The 20,292-nt window shown below is 48.0% G+C and overlaps 2 protein-coding genes across 9 annotated transcripts in view; one reads left to right on the forward strand and one right to left on the reverse strand.

Annotated features, from left to right (window-relative positions):
• Positions 1–8,173, reverse strand: part of LOC140918559 (uncharacterized) — a 39,002-nt gene extending 30,829 nt beyond the window's left edge. For 3 of the 7 annotated variants that reach the window (XM_073363274.1, XM_073363272.1, XM_073363269.1), the window contains exons 1-6: positions 7,991–8,173; positions 6,718–7,125; positions 6,034–6,185; positions 3,889–4,195; positions 3,118–3,215; positions 1,977–2,076 (exon numbers count right to left, since the gene is read on the reverse strand). In XM_073363274.1, coding sequence (XP_073219375.1) covers positions 1,977–2,076; positions 3,118–3,215; positions 3,889–4,195; positions 6,034–6,185; positions 6,718–6,939 — 879 coding nt within the window. In that variant the 5' untranslated portion in view covers positions 6,940–7,125; positions 7,991–8,173. Of the gene's footprint in view, positions 1–1,976; positions 2,077–3,117; positions 3,216–3,888; positions 4,196–6,033; positions 6,186–6,717; positions 7,126–7,990 lie in introns of those variants that run through there. The other 4 variants (XM_073363270.1, XM_073363273.1, XM_073363271.1 and 1 more) reach the window with 4 other exon arrangements.
• Positions 8,174–12,608: 4,435 nt separating this feature from the next.
• The window catches only part of CLK3 (CDC like kinase 3), a 28,238-nt gene continuing 20,554 nt past the window's right edge, over positions 12,609–20,292 (forward strand). Inside the window, exons 1-2 of one of the 2 annotated variants that reach the window (XM_073363279.2) lie at positions 12,609–12,780; positions 16,265–16,413. In XM_073363279.2, coding sequence (XP_073219380.1) covers positions 16,265–16,413 — 149 coding nt within the window. In that variant the 5' untranslated portion in view covers positions 12,609–12,780. Of the gene's footprint in view, positions 12,781–12,844; positions 12,946–16,264; positions 16,414–20,292 lie in introns of those variants that run through there. The other variant, XM_073363280.1, reaches the window with a different exon arrangement.

A 20,292-nucleotide genomic window follows, 5' to 3' on the forward strand; every position in this document is an offset into this window, starting at 1 on the left:
CCCTAGCATGCACAGAGCTGGGTGAATAGTAAACAACTTGATCTGGGAATAAAAGCCACCCAGTTTGGTTCGCTGCAATCACAAAAAAGAGAGATTTTTAAGACCAGCAGGGACCATAATGATCATCTTATTTGACTTCCTGTACAGCACAGGCCAGAGAATCTCACCCAGTGAATCCTGCCTCCAACCCATCCCTTCTGATGAACATGACTGACTGTTTCACAAGCCTCCACAGGACTGCCAGGCGTTGGTGAAAATATTCACAAATCCTGACTGTTTCGCAAACATTAGCAAGAGTGTCACAAACATTCCCTGGTCATCATTCTGCTATTTGAAAAAGAATCAGTCAACCAATCAGGCAGCAGAAATACCACGCAAGTATGGTGACCAGTAACGCCTCACAAATAGCTAGCATTGCCTATTCAGCGCAAACAGATTGCGAACCTTCTCCCAGGCTGGAAGTGATTGGGTAAACGTTTGTTCGCAGGATTCAGGTTCGGCTCATGAACAATCCTAGTGTGACCAACTCACAATTAGACCTCGAGTCTTGCAATACCCAGTGCTTTTCGTAAAGCCCCAGCTGCTGGATTCATGTTATTATAGGAGAATTCCACCTTTCCTTTGTTAAAAAAAGTACGTTTCTGCCACTCATAGTTGCAGAGAAAAGCTGGAATACTTGACCCAGGTGTTACTCAAAGGCTCTGTAATCAGGAGGTGATGGTAAAGAACCCAGGTACTGTTGGGTTTTCTTTAAAAAAGCCATGAATATTAAGTCAGCCTCATGATTTTGGAACACATGGGGTTGGCCATACTGTGATCTGCTAACCAAAACGGGGCTCAATCCCTAACAAGTGCTGCCTGTAATGGCTAATACGACCAGCTCTAGCCTCTAGCCTGTGCCCAAGGGAGAAAGAACGAGCATGTCTATCTGCTGGAAGTATTACTCTTGTGCCTGTCACTTTAAGGGACAGACTGTGCCAATTACTCCTGGCCTTGGGGGCAGTGTGGAGCTGTACTCCCCAGCGCAAGATTACTGGGGGAAGGGGGCACAATCCCTGAGATACAAGGTGGAGGGGAGGGGTTCACCTGAATCCCCACCTCTGCAAAGTGTTCCCCTTTCGGTAGCCAGCCAGTCAGCGTGGACAGGGGCAGAGCTGTAGCACCGTCCCCCCTCTGCCTCCTTTCAAGAAGATTGCTCCCTGCACACACGCTGAGTTCAGAGATTAGGATTGTACCTAGCCTGTGTGCAGAGCAGGCCGGGCGGGGAAGAAAAGGGCAAACAGATCTTTTTGCCTTCCCATGGAAGCTGCAGGGTCAGCCTCCCCTTAACCTCTGCGCTCTGATCACAGTGCCCATCCCACTGCTCCATGGGAGCAAGGCTTTTCAAAGTCTGCCCAGACTTCGCAGGCCACTGACAGCAGGGAGCCTGATGGTCACTGCTCCCCTCCTCCCCCAGCCCTGTGCTATATTTAGCTCCTGAGAGTCCTCTAATTGTGGGTTTGCTGGCTGGGAGCTGCACATTTCCAAGTGTCCCGAGTCCAGGAGCAAACAGGGAGAATCACACAGCAGAGCCCAACACAGAGCACACGGGATGGCAACTCCTGCACTCATCCCCCAAAGATTTACCCTGGGTATGTGCAGGGGAATGAGGCTCCAGAGCAAGCCTGAAAAAGCCTGCAGGGACTTTAGGAATCAGGACACATAATATTAACCCTTTGGTCTTCCCACTGCCCCAAAATCTTGCAACCTCTGCTGTGCAATTCCAAGGGCTGCAGCCTTGGACCAGTGCAGCATCCTAGTGCATGCAATTGCAAGTGCCCCGGCCCTGTTCCAGTGCTACAATCGTTATTGCGGGCAGTTGATGGTGCTACTGCCCGATGCCAGGGCTCCATCCCCTACTATGTGCAATGCTTTCTCTGAAATGTTTGGGCCCAGCCCCAGGTAATAGCCACTGGGGTTTGCTAGGCCTTCCTTACCACAGACAACCTCTGGCTGGGACTTGGGGAGACTGAGTGGCAGCTCATTCTGCTCAAGCAGGATTTGGCCTTCACCACCTCCATCTCCAAATTAAAGATCCTAAAAAACAGACAGACAGACAGCAGCTCCACCCTGCTTCCATTCGTCACATCCCAATCTCTCTGTCACTTTCCCAACTGCCCCTCCCCCTGCCCTCTTTCCAACAACCATGTCCACTGGCTGGGCACTACCTGACAGCTGTCCCCACCCCCATGCTCCAAATGGACCCCTTGTCCAACAGCTGCTCCCTGTGCCCCCTCTAGAGATGCCCCAGACCCAAACTGACAGGTTGCTCCAACCCCCATGCTCGCTCCCAACCTCTGGGCCAACCACTGTCAGCCACTGTCCCCTGTCCCCACCACAACCCCTTTCCCTAAGGAAGAAGAGTAGGTTACGTTGGTGAGTTCAGTGCTGGTGAAAGGTGCCAGGCTGACTTATACACTGAAGTCCTTTGCTTATCCAGAGAACAGGTACAAGGGACAGAGCAGGGCACACACCAAACCTGACCTGAGGGGAGTTCATTCAAACCCTGGCCTCTCTGCAGCCAGGGAGACAGCAACGGCCAAATCTGGGGTCTGCGTTTCTGGTGTGGACACTAGTCCACTAGGACTGGACTGAGACCTTCTACAGAGAAACTCATCGCACACAAGCCACTAAACAGCTCTCAAGTGAGAAGAACTTTCACTCACTCCCCACTGGCCAGGGCTGGAGTGGACATGGATGCCTAGGGGCACTCTCCACCTCCAGTCCCGAGCCACCTAGTCTCCTGGGTTGGGGCAGCTGCCCCACTGAGAATGCAGGCTGCTGAGGGAGGGTAATATGGTGCTGACCGAAAGATTTAGACTAGGATTTCCAGGTGCACCTAAGGCAGGTAGGTGCCTAACTCCCTTAGGTATGCCTAAAACCTCCACTCTAGCTCAATGATTTCACATGCTAAACAAGAAGCTCCTTAAGCTGCCGTCTTCGCCAACCCACTGTGCACCCTTGTCTCTCTCTGTATGGTACCTCTGACCCTGTTGCAGCTGCCTGCATCTTACGTACTCCTTGTCTAGACTTCTTAACCCAAAGCCTTCCAACCCCCCCCGCCCCCAATTCACGTACTTCTCTTGCAGATCCCCTCTCTGTTTCTGGTCTTCATAGCGGGACAGGTCCAGCCAGCTCTTTTCCTTCTCTAATTGGGTGAGGGAGCTTTCCATCTGCTGTGGGAAAGGCGAGGTCAGGAGAGAATTCAAAGGCAAGCAGCTTAATTTTATACTAAACCTTGAAGAGAACAATGCCAGAGGAGTGCCACTCTCTATTCTCCATGACAGAGGCCAGACTATTCCCAACAGCGATAAGCCAGAAGCTGCTCCAGCCTCCCAGATAGGCATCTCTAACCTCCAGGATCATAAGCTTCTAGTTCCTCAAATGAGAGCACATGCTAGGGGACACAGCCTAGCTAGTGCAAAGCCCACGGAAGTCAGTGGGACCTTTCCATTGATCTCAGCAAGCACTGAGCACGCAGGCACAGAGAGTGTGAACAGCACCATCCCGCTTCACTGTACTGCATTCACCCTCTGAAGGATGGGCACACACTGGCTCGAGTCATCCCAATGGAAACCAGTGAGCAGCCTGCCCAGACCATTGAGATGTAATGTGCTGCATCTGAGAAGCTTGGAGTTGGTTAGACTCATCAGGCTTGACCCTGAGGGGTCCTGAGCACATGTAGCTCCTACTGAAACCAATGGAGGGTGCAGGTGCTTAGCATGTCTCAGGGTCAGCCCCAAAGTCAGGTGAGTGTCTAGAAGAAGGACTAGAACCAGCAGCTCCTCCTGTGTCCCAATCAGACAGGTCCTCACAAACTCCCCAGGCTTTGGAGAGACTCCAGTTTACCTTCTGTTTAATGGAAAGTAGCTCAAACTTCACCCTGTTGAGTTCCAGCTTTTGCAGCGCTTCTGCCTGGCCCTCTAGCACCCCAGGAGTGTCCTGCAGAGAGGGCCCCAGCGCCGCTGTCCTCTGCACATTCTCTGGTGAAGATCCCCGCAGGTCCAGCTCCAATCCACTCCACACCCTTCGAGCCAGTGGCCGCATGGGACCATATTCTTCTGTGCCCCAGTCCGGGAGACGAGATAAAGAATGCCTCCTTCTGAGTGGTGGGCTGGAATGCTTCCTGGCACATTCCATGTCACTGGTTAAAACTCTGCCAAGAAAGAGATCCATCCTTTTTAATTTTAACAACTGATTGAAAGGCCTGGGAAGGCAGAGCAATGAGGATAGCTAACAGGAGACCTCAATGATGACAAGATGATCCTTAAACCATTGTTCACAACTCATTAGTCATACCACTTGTCTTTAAAGGTTACCTGGTGCAATGGATTCTGGGGCATAATTAGGAAAAATGTCTTGTCCAACCTCTATATCCTAGAAGACTCTATCGACAACTGGAGAACTAATAGGATGATGTCACCCCAAGTATCAGGTAAATGAAACCCGAATGACTGAAAGGAGAAGGGATAACTCCTATGTAACTCAGATGCCCTATAAACAGCTAGAAGAAAACCTCTCTTTGTTAAAGATTCAATACCCACCCCAGTTCCTTCAATGAATGGTTGAGAAAGCTAACAGTAAACACCTGATACCTCCAGGGAGTCCTCAGGCAAATCCAGGGAAGACAAGATGTCTGTTACCAAATGTGTCCCAGAAACCACCGCGCTAAGTGCAGCATTGCTTCAAAGGAGGCATGGTGGGAGGGAGAGGTGAAATCTGAGAGCCAAATGCAGCCACTACACATGGCTGAGCAGAAACATGGCCTTCCTTTCTGGTGGGAGTGAGCAGGACTAGAGCAGGCATAAACTTCACTGCCGAAGCTTAATTCCGAGAGCTACCAAGCACCTTTAACTCCCTCTGATGTTAGTGGGAATTGCTGATACTTAGCCCATGTCAGGATCAGGCCCCTTGGGAAGAGCAGCAGGGGACAAAAGTATTGCTGAGTGATCATTATGGTCCCTGTGCTATTCCAGTGACTCCTGAGAGGCAGTACCCTAGGCAGCCACCTGCAGTCCTGACACCTGAAAATACCCCCAGTCCTGCTGGTGTCCTACAGGTGAATTCCATTGAATTACACTGAGATTCTACTAAAAAAACCCTGCTGCTTCTGCAGGGCAAGTGGAAATTTAAAGGACTGGACTCTACTTCCCCTCTGCTCTTTGCTCAGGGGCTTTCTTTGGTAAAATCAGAGTTATAGGAATGTTAGTGAAACCACCAGTTTGGATGACTGTTTGGATGGATACGTATGGGGATGAACAGATCAACTGATAGATCAATCAATCTTAGGGACATTTTTCCCATTATAGTTCTCAGGGGAAGAACACATTTCTTATTTTAAAAGGAAATTAACCAAAAACAGTCACTCCAGAGTATGAATTATGCTGCAGTATTCCACAGCTGATGCAATTAAACTCATGTGATTGAAACAACTTACTGCCCAGTAATTCACAACCCCAGATATGTGGTGTAAGAACATAGCAATTGCCTGCCTGAAACTCACCAATGATAAATCTAATCCAGTCCCCTGCATGCGGGATGCTTTCAAGGAAGGAGAAAACCTCTTCAGGCACCGAGTTGTGCAGGGCTATACCCAGCAGGGAAATTTCTTCCTGGCTGCAAGTGGTGATCAATTTCTGGCCTGAAGCCTGAGGATGAACAGCCCTTGTTTTGTCTTACCTGGTGTGACTGCAGATGCTATTTGTCTGGCTGTGAGTGTCTGATCCATTTTGAAATGTGTTAAGCAAGCTGATCCAATAACACACAGCAGCAGGGAGTTCCGGTTGTAACTTATTGCTTAAGAAAAGGATCTGACTTGCTCTGTAAGTATTTCTTTCTGTCCTTCCATCCATCCACCTAAACTGTACTTATATAAGAAAGATTCCTTGCAAATCTTCCCAACAAGCAACTTTTCTGCACCCCTCAATCACAAACAATTCCACTCGATTCCCACGGGATCCCTCCCATCCCAAGCTCTTTTAAAACTGAACTTACATCCCACTATCTATGGAGTGGATCCCTCGCAAGGGGCTCATGGACCTGGCTCTTTCGATGTGCTTGGGGCTAAGAGAGCCCCTGCTGGACTCTCTCCATGTGCTGTTTGCGTGGCTGGGCTCCCGGGGTCCTGGCGTCCCGTTCAGAGGGTTCTGAATGAGATGAGGAAGAAAAGACTGATGCAGAGGACAGGGATGGGCCACTTCCATCTTGATCCCCCCCTTGATACACACACTCACACTCTCTCCTTTTCACTCTGCCCGTCCCCCACTGGAATCACTCCCCATTAATGTCAGCGATGTTGCCTGAACAAAGGCAGTGAATCATGGGAGCAGTCACTAACAACCCCTGCCACCCAGCCACCTCATGAACGCTCATGGCAACGCAGTTCAGCTTGTGAGGGAGAGGGAATCTGGGGTGTGGCAGAGGTAATGCCCATGGCCTCTGTGCCAGAGGTGAGATCACGGGGGATTGCTGGCATATTGCCCTCTGAGCAGTTTGAGTGTGCCAAGGAATCGAGTCCCAGACCCATCACCAGCAGGACATCAGCCTGCTTTATCTTAGGAGCCACATGGTATGATAAGCAGAAGGCCAGGGGTGGAACATGACCCCTTTGCAGGAATCCCATGAAGCCCCAGAAAGGTGCCTGGTCCCCCAGCACGAAAGTCAAGCTGGTCCCATTACCTCTCCTTGGAAGGGGACCTCTGACGAGGGGTAGCTGTTTGTGTAGCTCCTCTCCAGCTCCGACACAGAACAGGGTCGAGATGCCTGTGGGCTTCTTTTACTATTCTCAGGATCCTGGCAACCCCAACCTGAGACCCCTGTGTCAGTGCCATGCTGGAAGCATCCATCACCGCTGTATCGGGACGGCAGGCCAGGAAAGCGGCTCTGCTTCTGGTGGGACATTTATGGCCCAGTGGTATGGGGGGGGGTGCCCTCCCTCGAAGGGTCATCAGTGCAGCTGAGTCTCAGGTACTGACATTTGCTTCACGTACGGCACTTTCCCTGGAGCTTCCAAGGGGAATCTCACAGATCCAGATCTATGGGACATGGAGAAGATGCAATCCAGCTGTGGCATTGAGTGCCAGAGGCCTGTCACCAAGGGCAGCAAAAGGAAGAATCAGTGGATACCCAACAAGGGAATTCATATGGGATACCTCACCCTGCAATGTCACTCACTACTGCGCCACCTCCAAGCACATCCCAGAATCCTCTGTTCCATTTCCCAGGGTGCCGTGCGAATCGGCACACTGCGCTATGGGGCAGATCCTCTGGCTGCAATCGGCTGGGCAGATCTGTATAGTCAGGACACTGAAGAGAGGGAACAGGAGGAGGCTTGCAACCCCAACCTCTCCCCTGGACTGTGCTGGTAGCCGCACTGGAGGTGAAGGCCATTGAGAACCCATTGTGTTTTCTCTCAGATGTCACAGCGCTGAGCACGGCATAAACCCACAGACAGATGGCTGCATCTCCTCTCGCGGAGGTGACTCCCCGAATGAGCTCAAAACCAGGAACGCCCATATCCCACCTCAGTTGCAAGGCTGAAGGCCACTCTCCCCTCCCAGTCACAGAGCCCACCTGGTCAATCCCACAGCAAACATCCCTGTGGAGGTGAGTGACACAGGCAACGATGCTGCAGAGGGAGGCGGGAGGCTCTGACCGTGGACTTGGAAGAAGAACATGAGTGGGCAGTTAAGGCTCGGTGGTTCCTTGGCAACGTCAGCTCCCAACATGGGGAGAGTCCGAAGGAGGAACCTTTTCCCCCAGCTGGCCCTATAGCTCCAAACTGGACCCCATCTCTATTCACAATGCCCTGCATTTGCCAACACAGGGTGTGTGATCAGAAAAGACCAAGCCCTGGGGAACGTGAAGTGGCCGCGCCCTCTGCTCCAAGCTCTGGCCAGGAGAAACGCAGGCACTGGGGAGAGTACAAGCAGAGCACTGGTAAGTGACTTACCCCTCCGCGAGTCTCCCCGCAGGCCCTCAGGGACCCCGTCCGACTGAATCTCCAGGGCGTCTCTTCGTTCAGCTCAGCTGCTGTACTCACCACCTCTCCCCATGTCAGGAAACACAGGACTGCTGCTGCCACGGCAACCGAGATGGCAACAAGCTTCAAAGTGCCTGTTCCCCCTCTCCTGATAAACTGGCTCCGATTGTGACGCGTAGGCGGCTATGATGGGGGAGCCGCAGGGGCACCTGGCAGAGTTACTCACCAGCCGCAGCAGGCCCACGCTTCCCCACACACCCTGGGCCCCTCTCCTGCCACTGTCCCTCTCTCTCTATGCTCAGCACTTCCCTGGGAATGAAAGTAAAACTGCCCCAAACCTGCCTCCCCCACTTCCATCCTGGGCCCCGGGGATAGTGGAATCGTGGTGATGGAGCTGCGATCCCATGTGAGGGAGCTGGGCGTTGAGGGGCTCCATCCCTGGTAGCAGTGGGGGGTGAGGGTCACCACAGACAGTGAATTTGTAACTAACCAGATCCCCCAGCCAAAACCCTCCTCCACAGCTAAACTTTCTGCTTTCAGAACAAAAAGCAAACCTCATTTCTCTGGCTCTGCCTTCCTGCAGTAACTGTCTGGTTAAAACAAAGAAATCTGATCTAGCCTTGAACTCATGACTGGCAAAGTGCACAAATATAAAAAAAATAAGATACTTCCAATCTAACTAGAGGGAAAACAGGCAGAGAGACATTAAGGACTTGCCCAAGGCCACACGACAGAACAGTGGTGAAGCAAGGAAAGACGGCAACTTCGTATTTGGTTTTTAATTATTTTAAAGATTCTATTTAAGTAGCTTAAAATCTCTGTTGAGTAATTTACTTTTCTCGATAACGAAATGCAACAGGTAGCAAATCGTATCTGTTATGTGGCAGATTTCGGAGTAACAGCCGTGTTAGTCTGTATTCGCAAAAAGAAAAGGAGTACTTGTGGCACCTTAGAGACTAACCAATTTATTTGAGCATAAGCTTTCGTGAGCTATAGCTCACTTCATCGGATGCATACTGTGGAAAGTTTAGAAGATCTTATTATATACACACAAAGCATGAAAAAATACCTCCTCCCACCCCACTCTCCTGCTGGTAATAGCTTATCTAAAGTGACCACTCTCCTTACAATGTGTATGATAATCAAGGTGGGCCATTTCCAACACAAATCCAGGTTTTCTCACCCCCCCCCCCACAAACTCACTCTCCTGCTGGTAATAGCTTATCCAAAGTGATCACTCTCCTTACATTATGTATGATAATCAAGGTGGGCCATTTCCAGCACAAATCCAGGGTTTAACAAGAATGTCTGGGGGGGGGGGGGTAGGAAAAAACAAGGGGAAATAGGCTACCTTGCATAATGACTAAGCCACTCCCAGTCTCTATTCAAGTCTAAGTTAATTGTATCCAATTTGCAAATAAATTCCAATTCAGCAATTTCTCGCTGGAGTCTGGATTTGAAGTTTTTTTGTTGTGTCAGTTTACTTTCAATCCCCTCTTAGTTCATTTGCAGTTATAGGTGCGCTGCCTTTCCACCTGCCACTTATTCTATACATCCCTTTACAGACACCATTTACCTAGCACTCCACATTCCCCACTGCCTGCACAAGCCTTCCAACAACAATTACCTCCCAAAACGTCCATCAAGTCTCTTTCACATACTGTACGTGACTCACCGGCTATTAATAGCAGCAACCACTGATCCCTTTATTAGCTTTTCATTGACATTCATGTTTGCACTCAAAGGGGGAAAGGGGGCTGGGAATCCAACCCCCCTCTGAATGCTGGCAAACTAGCCATGCCAGGGATTCCCAGATCCAGGGATAAAGCCTGCCAACCCTCCACGTTCAAACTCATGAGTCAGGCTGCAAAAATATGAGATTTTTTTTAAAATACATGTTGGGTTCTTTGTATTTTTCTTCAAGACTTTTCAAGCATTTCTCTGCAACCATGAGGGCAATACGCTTTATATAAAAACAAAAGCTGAGCGTCTCACATACTCACATGACTCCAGGAGCTGGGGCTTTAAGGAAAACACCAAATATTGTGAGACTCGTGATCAGATCACGAGGGTTGGCAATACTGAGTGACCAGAGGTAAGCGAGCACACAGGCTGTAAGCCCCCACCCAAGGCATACCCATGGCACAGGAGGCTCTCTGACAGAGCTGTAGAACTAACTCTCCCGCCCCTTCTCCCCCATGCTGCAGGAAGCCCCAGCACAGGAGGCATTTTGAGGGCCGTGGGGGCTGGGGCATTTCAGAGCAGGTGAGGTGGGCGGTTCACCTACATGCACCGCAGTTGGCCCCAGTGAAGGGAGCATTTTAGAATGGGGGGAGCGAGCTAGAGCACTTCATAGCAGGTGGGTGGCAGTGCTGCACCCCAATGATTTTGTAACCGTGCAGCAGGCAAGTTAGAGCAGCTTAGAGCTACCTTAGCCTACACCAGGAGCCAAACCTGCCCTCAGCAGGTCCTGAATAAGGAAGCCGCTAGCCCCTTCTCTGTCCCTGGACCAGGGATGAATCTGGCTCAGTGACCACACATGCACATACACGTGCGCCCCATAACAGCCCGATCAAGGGTTCCTTTCACAGAAAAAGCAAGCTGTGACTGTTTTTAGATAACTCAGCAGAACAACTCCCAGGGAGTGACAACATGACTTCACTGAACAGCTCTTCATTGCAAAAAGAAAAGGAGTACTTGTGGCACCTTAGAGACTAATGCTCAAATAAATTGGTTAGTCTCTAAGGTGCCACAAGTACTCCTTTTCTTTTTGCGAATACAGACTAACACGGCTGTTACTCTGAAACTCTTCATTGCAGACATGCTAGGACAGAGGACACAGCCCAGCTAACACTGGCAGTATCCCTGGGGCAGAGGTGAAAGTAAGCCGGTCTGGTCTGGTATGGCGTACCGGCAAGAGCCGGTGCGCCGTCCGGACCGGCTCCCCCAGGCTGGCGATTTAAAGGGCCTGGGGCTCCCAGCAGCATTTAGAGCCCCAGGCCCTTTAAATTGACACCACAGCCCTGCTGCCGGAGCCCCCATGTAACGGAGGTGGCCGGGAGCCCCGGGGCTCGGACAGCGATTTAAAGGGTCCAGGGCTCTATTGCGGTAGCGGCAGCTGGGAGTCCCGGGCCCTTTAAATCACCGCCAGAGCCCCGGCTACCGACACTACCCCAGGGCAGTAGCGGTGGCCGGAGCCCCAGGCCCTTTAAACTGAAGTTCCTGTCTCAAGCATTAGATACTGTACTATACACACTTAGGGTTCTTTCCTGATCCCACTCACAGATCAGGGGAACAATTGCTAGAAGAAGGTCTTGACAAAAGCAGAAGTTGGGGGCATAGCAGTTGTCAAGACAGCCAGCAGCCTGCAGATGCTTTGAATCCTGGGGACCCACCATCCTTGCCTGTATATGGGGTGAGGGAAACCCTGACCCACTTGACAAGACAAAGCAAGGGAATCCTTGTTGAATCCCTTGGGAGGAAAAGATGTAGGCCAAAAAATGGCAGGGGTTCTCAGGGCCACGTGTAGCAACTTGAAATTTCTCGTTTTGTTTTTTCAGTAGGCTAGATTTGGGTTAATAGAGTCCCTTTAGTATAGATGAGATCCTTTGCATGGAATTTTAAACCTCCTTACGGCGTTTAAGAGAGAATTCTATCCCTGATACACAATTCTAGAGGACAAAGAACAGGAGGACTCGTGGCACCTTAGAGACTAACCAATTTATTTGAGCATGAGCTTTCGTGAGCTACAGCTCACTGCATCGGATGCATTCAGTGGAAAGTACAGTGGGGAGATTTATATACACAGGAAACAATGGGTGTTTCCATACACACTGTAAGGAGAGTGATCAGGTAAGGTGAGCTAGTAATTAATTGCTTTCAGAGGAGCAGCCATGTTAGTCTGTATTCGCACAAAGAACAGGAGGACTCGTGGCACCTTAGAGACTAACCTATTTGAGCATGAGCCTTCGTGATGCATCCCATGCAGTGGGCTGTAGCTCGGGAAAGCTCAGGCTCAGATAAATTGGTGAGTCTCCAAGGTGCCACGAGTCCTCCTGTTCATTAATTAATTCTAGAGGATCTCTTAAAGATCCCACAGAGGTGATCCGGCTCCCGCAAGCTGCTCCCTGCACGTGAGACCCTTAAGGGCCCAAGCGCTTCCTGGCTTTTCCCTGAGAGGCGCGACTCCGCAGCCCTGCAGCGAGGCGCGGCCTGGGCGGTGCAGTGAAAACCTGCAGCAGGGCTGTGGCTAAAGGCAGGCGGAGCGCTCCAGAAGGCGGGGTGCGAATGCAGGGGACGTGGCAGGGGCGGGGCTGAGCTTGTGCCAAGCGACCCCCTGGCAACGAATACAATTCATTCACGGCTGTTAACCAAGGAAAGCAAATGCAATACCCCGGGGCTTTGCGCTCTCTGCGCGAGCACGCTGCACAGGTGCCCTGTTGTACGCCAAGCCCCCGCCTGTCCCCGCCCGGCCGCCACGTGCCCCAGGAAGAAGCGGGTTTTCCGCACAGGAGTCCTCCAAGAGCATAGAGCGGGTGGCTAGAGGAACCAGGAGCGTAGGTAGAGCTCGGAGGAGCCCTTCTTGCCGGCGTGACGGGTTGTCAGTAGGGAGGCGGTGCGCGCGCAGCTCGTGTCGTGGTTGGAGGAGGTGGCCGCAGGGTGCCCGCTCGCGCCGTAGGTCTAGCCGGAAGCGGAAGCAGTGGCGGCGGTGCAGGGCCTGAGCGGAGCCGCCGAGCGCAGCTCTGAGGGGGTGCGGGACGGTGAGTGCTGGGCGCCCGGCCGCGACAGCCCCTGGAGGCGGGGAGCGCGAGCGGGGCCAGAACATCCGGGAACTCGGAGTGGGGGAGGGGGGAGACCCGGATGGGGCACGGGACGGGCCTGGCTTGGCTTGGCCTGAGGGCCGAGACGCGCTTCGCCAACGCCAGGTTTGAGCGCTTCCCTCCGCGGGCCTTCCCCGCCTCTGGGGCTGACCCCTCTCCGCGAGGGTCCCGGGGCGCCCCTTCCCTGCCCCCCGCCCTTGGGGCTGACCCCCTCAGCTCCCGAGGGTCCTGGGGCGCCTGTCCCCCGCCCCTGGGGCTGACCCCCCCCCGAGGGTCCCGGGGCGCCCCCCTTCCCTGCCCCCGCCTCTGGGCCTGTTTTGTTTATGCTGTAGCGTGTGTGTCTGGAACCAGTTCCTCTGCTGGCTCCTGTGAGATGGGGGGGGGGGTTTGAAATTTACAAATATTTTCACAGCTGAGCCCCGGTTTTGGAAAGTCTGCTGATGAAGATGATGTAGAAATAATATAATTGTATTGGGTGAGATAGCTGACAATCCAAAATTAAAACCCTTCTATGTCCATTTAAAAATTTTCATTGCTATGATCACATGAAGGATGCAAAGGGGCCAAAGTCCTTTTTTGCAACTCTGAGATAATGACCAAGTGCCCTTCTTTGTAATATGCTGCATTGAGGAACAACACTGTGTTTCTTACGGGGTTTTGTTAAAGCAGAAACTGGAAACCCCTTTGTCACAGTGTGGTTTGGGAGATGTTTTGTTTCTGTGTCTAGCTGGATTGGCAGATGAGAGAAGTGGATACACAGATTGGGGAGTCAAACGGATGAAGGGAGGGGAAATGTTCACCTGTGGTCTTAGAGGCTGAATACTTTGTGGGTTCTACTTTAGTGTCTCAGTCACGAGGCTGACACCTTCAGGGAAGTAGTGTTTTGCATTGTTCCCTAGCCACCATTTTCACTGTCTGAAGAAACAAGCTGTGCTGATGGGTCCAATTGAAGTTTTGTCTAGATCTCTTCAGGTAGATGTGAGGCCACCGTGATGGGATGGTAGAATATGGTAGGAGGAACCATTGACGCCGCTGGTTAAGGCTTTCCACCCCAAAAGAATGGGACTTAAGGTGTCTCAGACAGTAAATGGAGATAAAGTAGAAATAAGGCAGCAGAAGAGATTTAGAAAATCCATACAAGATGAGGGAGAAACCAGGAATGAGTGCTTTGTTCTAGGGCATTATTAGTTCAAGATCAGCTTTTTTTTTAAAACTTGATTTATTTTTTTTTAACCAGACTTGAGGGCTTTCAAAATCTGACAGGCTTTCCACAATTATGTCTACATTTTGCATTTCTCTACTAAAGAAAATAGACTTAATTTTCTCTTCTAGCTCTCATGAATTAGTCCAGTTCTGTGGCGTTTGAGTTGTGAATACTGCAAGGGATACTGAGAGAATAAAAATCAATTATTTTTAATTTTTAAAAAATTGTTTTTATTTAAATCAGATTTTATTTAAAATACATTTTCTTTTAAAATATGGTTGAAATTAAATTAGAAATTACTAACCATGGTAATGCTTAAACTTATTCTAATCTATTAAAATCATGTAAATAAACCCAAATGCTGCATCAATGAGCCCTCCTCAAATTTTAATGCATTAAATGGTGCTCTTTTTTAAAAAATTATGTACAGAACCAAGAGGAAAGTGTAGAAATTAAGAATCTGAATAAATGTATGTTAAGATGTATAATTGGTTAAATAAATGTGAATAGATATAGCATATCTCCCTGGATAGCAAAAAGTAGTATTGCCCTTACACTAAATTTTTATATTTGGTCGCAAATCAGCTCATTTTCATGATTATACCAATTGATGTGAATGAACCTTTCTTTAGGAAAATAACTAAAAAATACAAATGCAAAACAAGATTAAAATTGATGACTTAAATCACTTTGATTAAATGGGAAATGGAAATGGTTGGTCTTGCTTTTTTAAAAACAGTAAAATGTTATAACTTACACTTTGGCCCTAAATTGATCTGATGGTGGCTTTTTAAGAGGCTTATAGTTTGTTCCAGCTTCCAGTGTAACAGTGATAGTTAATTTCATTGTTAACTTAAAAGATGATCTGGCCCATGTTCTCTAAACTGGCCAAGCTGTCCTCAGATGCTCCCTGATCCTGGAGCTGGCACCCAGGGTGATCCAAGCTAGAGTAGCCTTCAGGCTACTGTCTTACATGAAGTACCAACAAGGATCTTTGAGGAGCTTAGTGTCATTGTGCAGGTTGTCCGGGCCTCTTTCTGAGGGGGAGGGGTGTAAGAACTGCTATGACTGCTTTATGCCACTAGAGGCTTTCCTTATGCCAGGGAATCCTCCTGAGGCCATTTAAACCAGGATTTATGGCTGCTTTGCACTGGAGCAGGGCAAAGCAGTGAGAGGAAACTGGATAATCAATCTCTACTCTGGCCACTGCATTCTTAAATCTCACTTGTCTTTTGAATACGTGTGTGTGGAAGATTCCCTAACAGATACTGTTTGTTCTGCAAATAAGGACTCCAGTCCACTAGAAACTGGCCCAAGAACACCATTTTGCATGTCAGTGAAAAGCTGTTTGGAAGCACTGATTTTTTTCACACCATATTAATATAGTCTGGATTCTAACTATGATCAAGAAGTGAAAGGCTCTGTCTTTACTTACAGATACTCTGAGCCATCCACGTCTCTTTTGTGTCTGATTATTTAGGTGTCATTTATCTTTTTTTTTTAAACAGAGCATCAGTGCTCTTTTGTATTAAAGGGACACTTTATTTAATATAGTCAGTTTTTAAAAAGTTAAAATAGTGTCAAGTCTTACATCCGCTCCTGAGTCTCCCTGCCAGTTTCTGTAGTTTTACAATCACTTTTCCTGTTTAACAGTGTGTTCTCATCCTTATTGCTTTTGTGAAACAGGGTAAACTAACTGGTATACAGAGGAAACAGTGAAACAGATTCCAGTTTATTGTAAAGCAAATAAACTGGAAAAAAAATACAGGGAAAAGTTTTTCCTAGCCTCTTTCAGTTACAATAATTTTAGGTGTTTGTAACAAAAGAGGGTATAAAACTTTTTAGAAAAAAAGTGGTTTTTATGTTGATGGTGTCCCTGTAATGTTTTTTGGGGTTTGGTTACATGCATTGCTTGCTTTGTGAAGCCTTTTTAAAATTATAACTTCTAATTATTAATATTGCTGGTGATGGATGGCTTTTATGGGAATTTCCTCCAACTCTTTGGGCATGGTTTCTGTTTTCATGCTTTTTGCTTACTATGCAGTGAGCTGTATGAGGCTTTCAAAAAGTCAGTAAAATGTGAACAATAAGTTTCAGAGAATATTGGCGCTCCTGAACTCTGTGTAGAAGTTGGTGGGGACCTGGGTGTAGGAAACTAGAAATGTTTGCCCCTAGAGGAAATGACAGTTTTTACTTGAAGTGCCTTTCTTATGTCCCTAGATGCATCACTGCAAGAGATATCAATCCCCTGAGCAGGAGACCTACATGAGTCACAAATGGAAGAGACGGAGGTCTCACAGCAGAGAATATGAAGGAAGATTGCGATACCAGCCTCAAAGGGATCTTCCAAGGAGATCACGGTCTAGAAGGTGAGAGCTGGTTTAATCGGAGGCTGGGATTCTCCTCTAAGATTCTAATCAGATTTCAGGGATAGAATTGGGTGGTGATAACATTATCAGCATTTCCTGATCATGGCTAATAGCTTCAAAATTGGAAGTAAATGGGTTTGTTTCTGAGCCTCTTGTTAAATCTCTGACTCCATATCCAACTACGTCTCCTTTCTAAAATACTGAGATACGTTAAGTATTGATGAAATACCCTGCCCTGGAGTCAGTGTTTCTCAGTACTGATATCAAGGAGTGAATTAAATCTCTAATGTCAAACCAAGTTGTCTTCTGAAATTGCTGCCCAGATTTAGTTAGTTAGGGTAGAGTGAAAGTGTTACCCTAAAATTTTAAAAAAGAGAGCTGTTTTTAGTTCAGCTATATGTGATCCTTCCTAATTTGACCCTGCTTAAATTCCAGCCTTGTTCAAAGCATCCATTGGAATAAACCAAATAATGCATAGGTGCAAATAAATTTAGCATAGGCACTAAGCATCTGCTTCAGGGAACTGTGCTGGGAACTGTAACATTTGCAAGTAGTGCTGCATGCCAATGTGGTACACTGTGCATCTGAAACAGGATAGCTAGTCAGCATAGCAGCTTGCACAGGTGTTGTCTGCGTGTTTCAACTTGCAACTGCAGTTTGCTAGTGCAAAGGCAATAAAAAGTGTATCCAGCTGACCCTTACATTCTTTAACCTTTCCATTGTTGGTTTTTATTTTTTGTTGTTCTTGAAGTCTTTATATCAAGTTTTGAAAACTTCAGTAATTCAGCCAGAGATAATGGGCCTACTGGCCTGCAATGTGCAGGAGGTCAGACTAGATGAACATGATGGTCCCTTCTGGCCTTAAAGTCTAGGAATCTGAGATCTATATTTCAGTTTCAACCAAGGTCAGTAGTGACCTACAGTTGCTGCTATCTGTTTGGCAGCCTGTGTTAAATTAGTTGGTCTTGGCCCAGCATAGAATCATAGAATATCAGGGTTGGAAGGGACCTCAGAAGGTCATCTAGTCCAACCCCCTGCTCGAAGCAGGACCAATTCCCAGTTAAATCATCCCAGCCAGGGCTTTGTCAAGCCTGACCTTAAAAACCTCTAAGGAAGGAGATTCTACCACCTCCCTAGGTAACGCATTCCAGTGTTTCACCACCCTCTTAGTGAAAAAGTTTTTCCTAATATCCAATCTAAACCTCCCCCACTGCAACTTGAGACCATTACTCCTCGTTCTGTCATCTGCTACCATTGAGAACAGTCTAGAGCCATCCTCTTTGGAACCCCCTTTCAGGTAGTTGAAAGCAGCTATCAAATCCCCCCTCATTCTTCTCTTCTGCAGGCTAAACAATCCCAGCTCCCTCAGCCTCTCCTCATAACTCATGTGTTCTAGACCCCTAATCATTTTTGTTGCCCTTCGCTGGACTCTCTCCAATTTATCCACATCCTTCTTGTAGTGTGGGGCCCAAAACTGGACACAGTACTCCAGATGAGGCCTCACCAATGTCAAATAGAGGGGAACGATCACGTCCCTCGATCTGCTCGCTATGCCCCTACTTATACATCCCAAAATGCCATTGGCCTTCTTGGCAACAAGGGCACACTGCTGACTCATATCCAGCTTCTCGTCCACTGTCACCCCTAGGTCCTTTTCCACAGAACTGCTGCCTAGCCATTCGGTCCCTAGTCTGTAGCGGTGCATTGGATTCTTCCATCCTAAGTGCAGGACCCTGCACTTATCCTTATTGAACCTCATCAGATTTCTTTTGGCATCTAATGGATCAAGTGAAATCACTATCCTGCCTGGCAACAATTGGCCCCTTGGTTGGCAAAGAGGGAGAAAAATGAAGAAAATCGAGACTTGACAAACTGGAACATTAGCAGCTCCCAAAATTTTGATTAAAGATATGACTGGTTGCTCTTATGTAACTATCGAATGGCGTCAGGTTGTGGTTAACTGCACATCAAAAATAAATATATAAAGTAAACTTCAGACAATCTTAAAATATAAGACGCTCACTTTGAATGTGAAAGGGCAATAAACTGACCTTTGTCTTTATGAACTACAGGCTTTGCTACATAAACACTGCCTTCTCATTCAGTATCATACACCACTGTGACCATATGGGGAATCTGTATGTACAACTTATGAATTCTGGTTGATATGAAATTGTTATCATGGAATGCCTCTGTGTGGATATGGAAGCAAACATTTGCTGACAGTACTATAGCAGGTCTTTCCTAGACCTAATAAATGGAGTTGTTAACCTTCACAATTGTGCTCTAATCTGACAATGGGTGTGCTAAGGAGGTTGCCTGAGCAGGAAAACCAGTTTGACCAAATTTCTCTTCAGGGGGGCTGATGAAGTGGAAGGTGCAAAATCATCACCAGCAGAACAGGTGTTGGTAGGGGACTTAAACTCAGGACTCAGATACAAGGGCCAGAGAAGAGATGGTCTTGCTTTTGTTGTGGGAGTGGGGGTTAGCAGGCATTTGGACCATGGCATCGCCTCTGCCAAAAGGGATATCAAACATGAGGTCTGCATCATGAGTATGTGCGTAGAGCCTGGGTCAGTGCCTAAACTCTGCCCAGCCCCAGCTAGCTAAGGGAATGTGCGTTTGACCAAGGTCCTAGGGGAGCCACACTGAGATTACAGTTTGCCCAAATTGAGCAAAGAATGTGACAGACAAAACTGGTGGTTATTCTGATACTTAGATTTACCAAGCCAGCAACAAAACAGCTTCCATAATGCTGTACTGGTTACCCAGACGCCAAAAACACAGTTCCCTTAAAGCAACCCAGTCTTTGGTTCCCGCCCAGACAGCCAAGTCAAATATGATGGGGCTTACTGAAAATCTTGTTCATCATATAAAAAGTTCTGCCAGTCCCAACAGATTGGACAGGTTAATGAATATTTCAGATCTTACCCAAATACATGCTTACAGCCAATTCTTATCAACTAAGCTAACATTTATTAAAAAATAAAACAATGTATTGGTTAAAAGATCATTATACATTACAGGTATAAATAGTTTTTAGGTCAGTTTTATAGTAGAGATGGTGAGCTTCAGAGTTGCAAAGAGTCCTTTTCAGAATCAAATATTATAGTTCAGTGTCCAAATATTCAATATCTGGGTGGTCCAGATGGGACTGGAGTCTTACACCTCAAACTTCCCCTGAATGAAGCTTAAGTAGATCTGAGATGAAAGGATCTGGTCCTAAGAGTTTTTGTATAGAGATTTTTTGCAGCCTATTGACAGCACCAGTCCTTGGGTGAACAATAGGCTTTTGAAGTAACCGTCTATTTTCTCACTGGTAATTAGCTACATGGTTTAACATAAGGCAATTGCCTATCTCCCGCCATTTGCAGGTTATTTGCTACATACTTCAAAGAGAAGTTGAGACAGTGATATCCCTATATTTATAGTTCATTTAAATGTTAATATCTTTTTATTCTTCGAGTGATTGCTCATGTCCATTCCAAGTAGGTGTGTGCGCGCTGCATCCACAGTTGTCAGAGGGTTTTTCCCTTAGCGGTACCCATCAGGTTGGCTGTGGACCTTGGAGTGGTGCCTTTATGGCAGTGTATATAGGTCCCTGCCGACCGGTCGCCTCTTCAGTTCCTTCTTACTGTCCATGTCAGTAAGCTTCTCTTGCCTCGGGCAAGCGATTCCCTAGCATTCCCTTTCTTTGTTTTGTAAATAGTTTTTATTAGCATAGTATTTATAGTTTTTAGTTAAGACTTTGTAGGGCCTTCCCCCCTTTCCCCCCACTCTCACCTTTGGGGACAGGGGTATGCCTCGGTGTCAAGGCTTCAGATCCTGTGGATCTTGTCAAAAGCCTACGCCCAGGGGAGAGCCTCACAACTCCTGCTT

The sequence above is a fragment of the Lepidochelys kempii genome, chromosome 10, assembly GCF_965140285.1.
Source record: "Lepidochelys kempii isolate rLepKem1 chromosome 10, rLepKem1.hap1, whole genome shotgun sequence".
NCBI classification, from domain to species: domain Eukaryota; kingdom Metazoa; phylum Chordata; order Testudines; family Cheloniidae; genus Lepidochelys; species Lepidochelys kempii.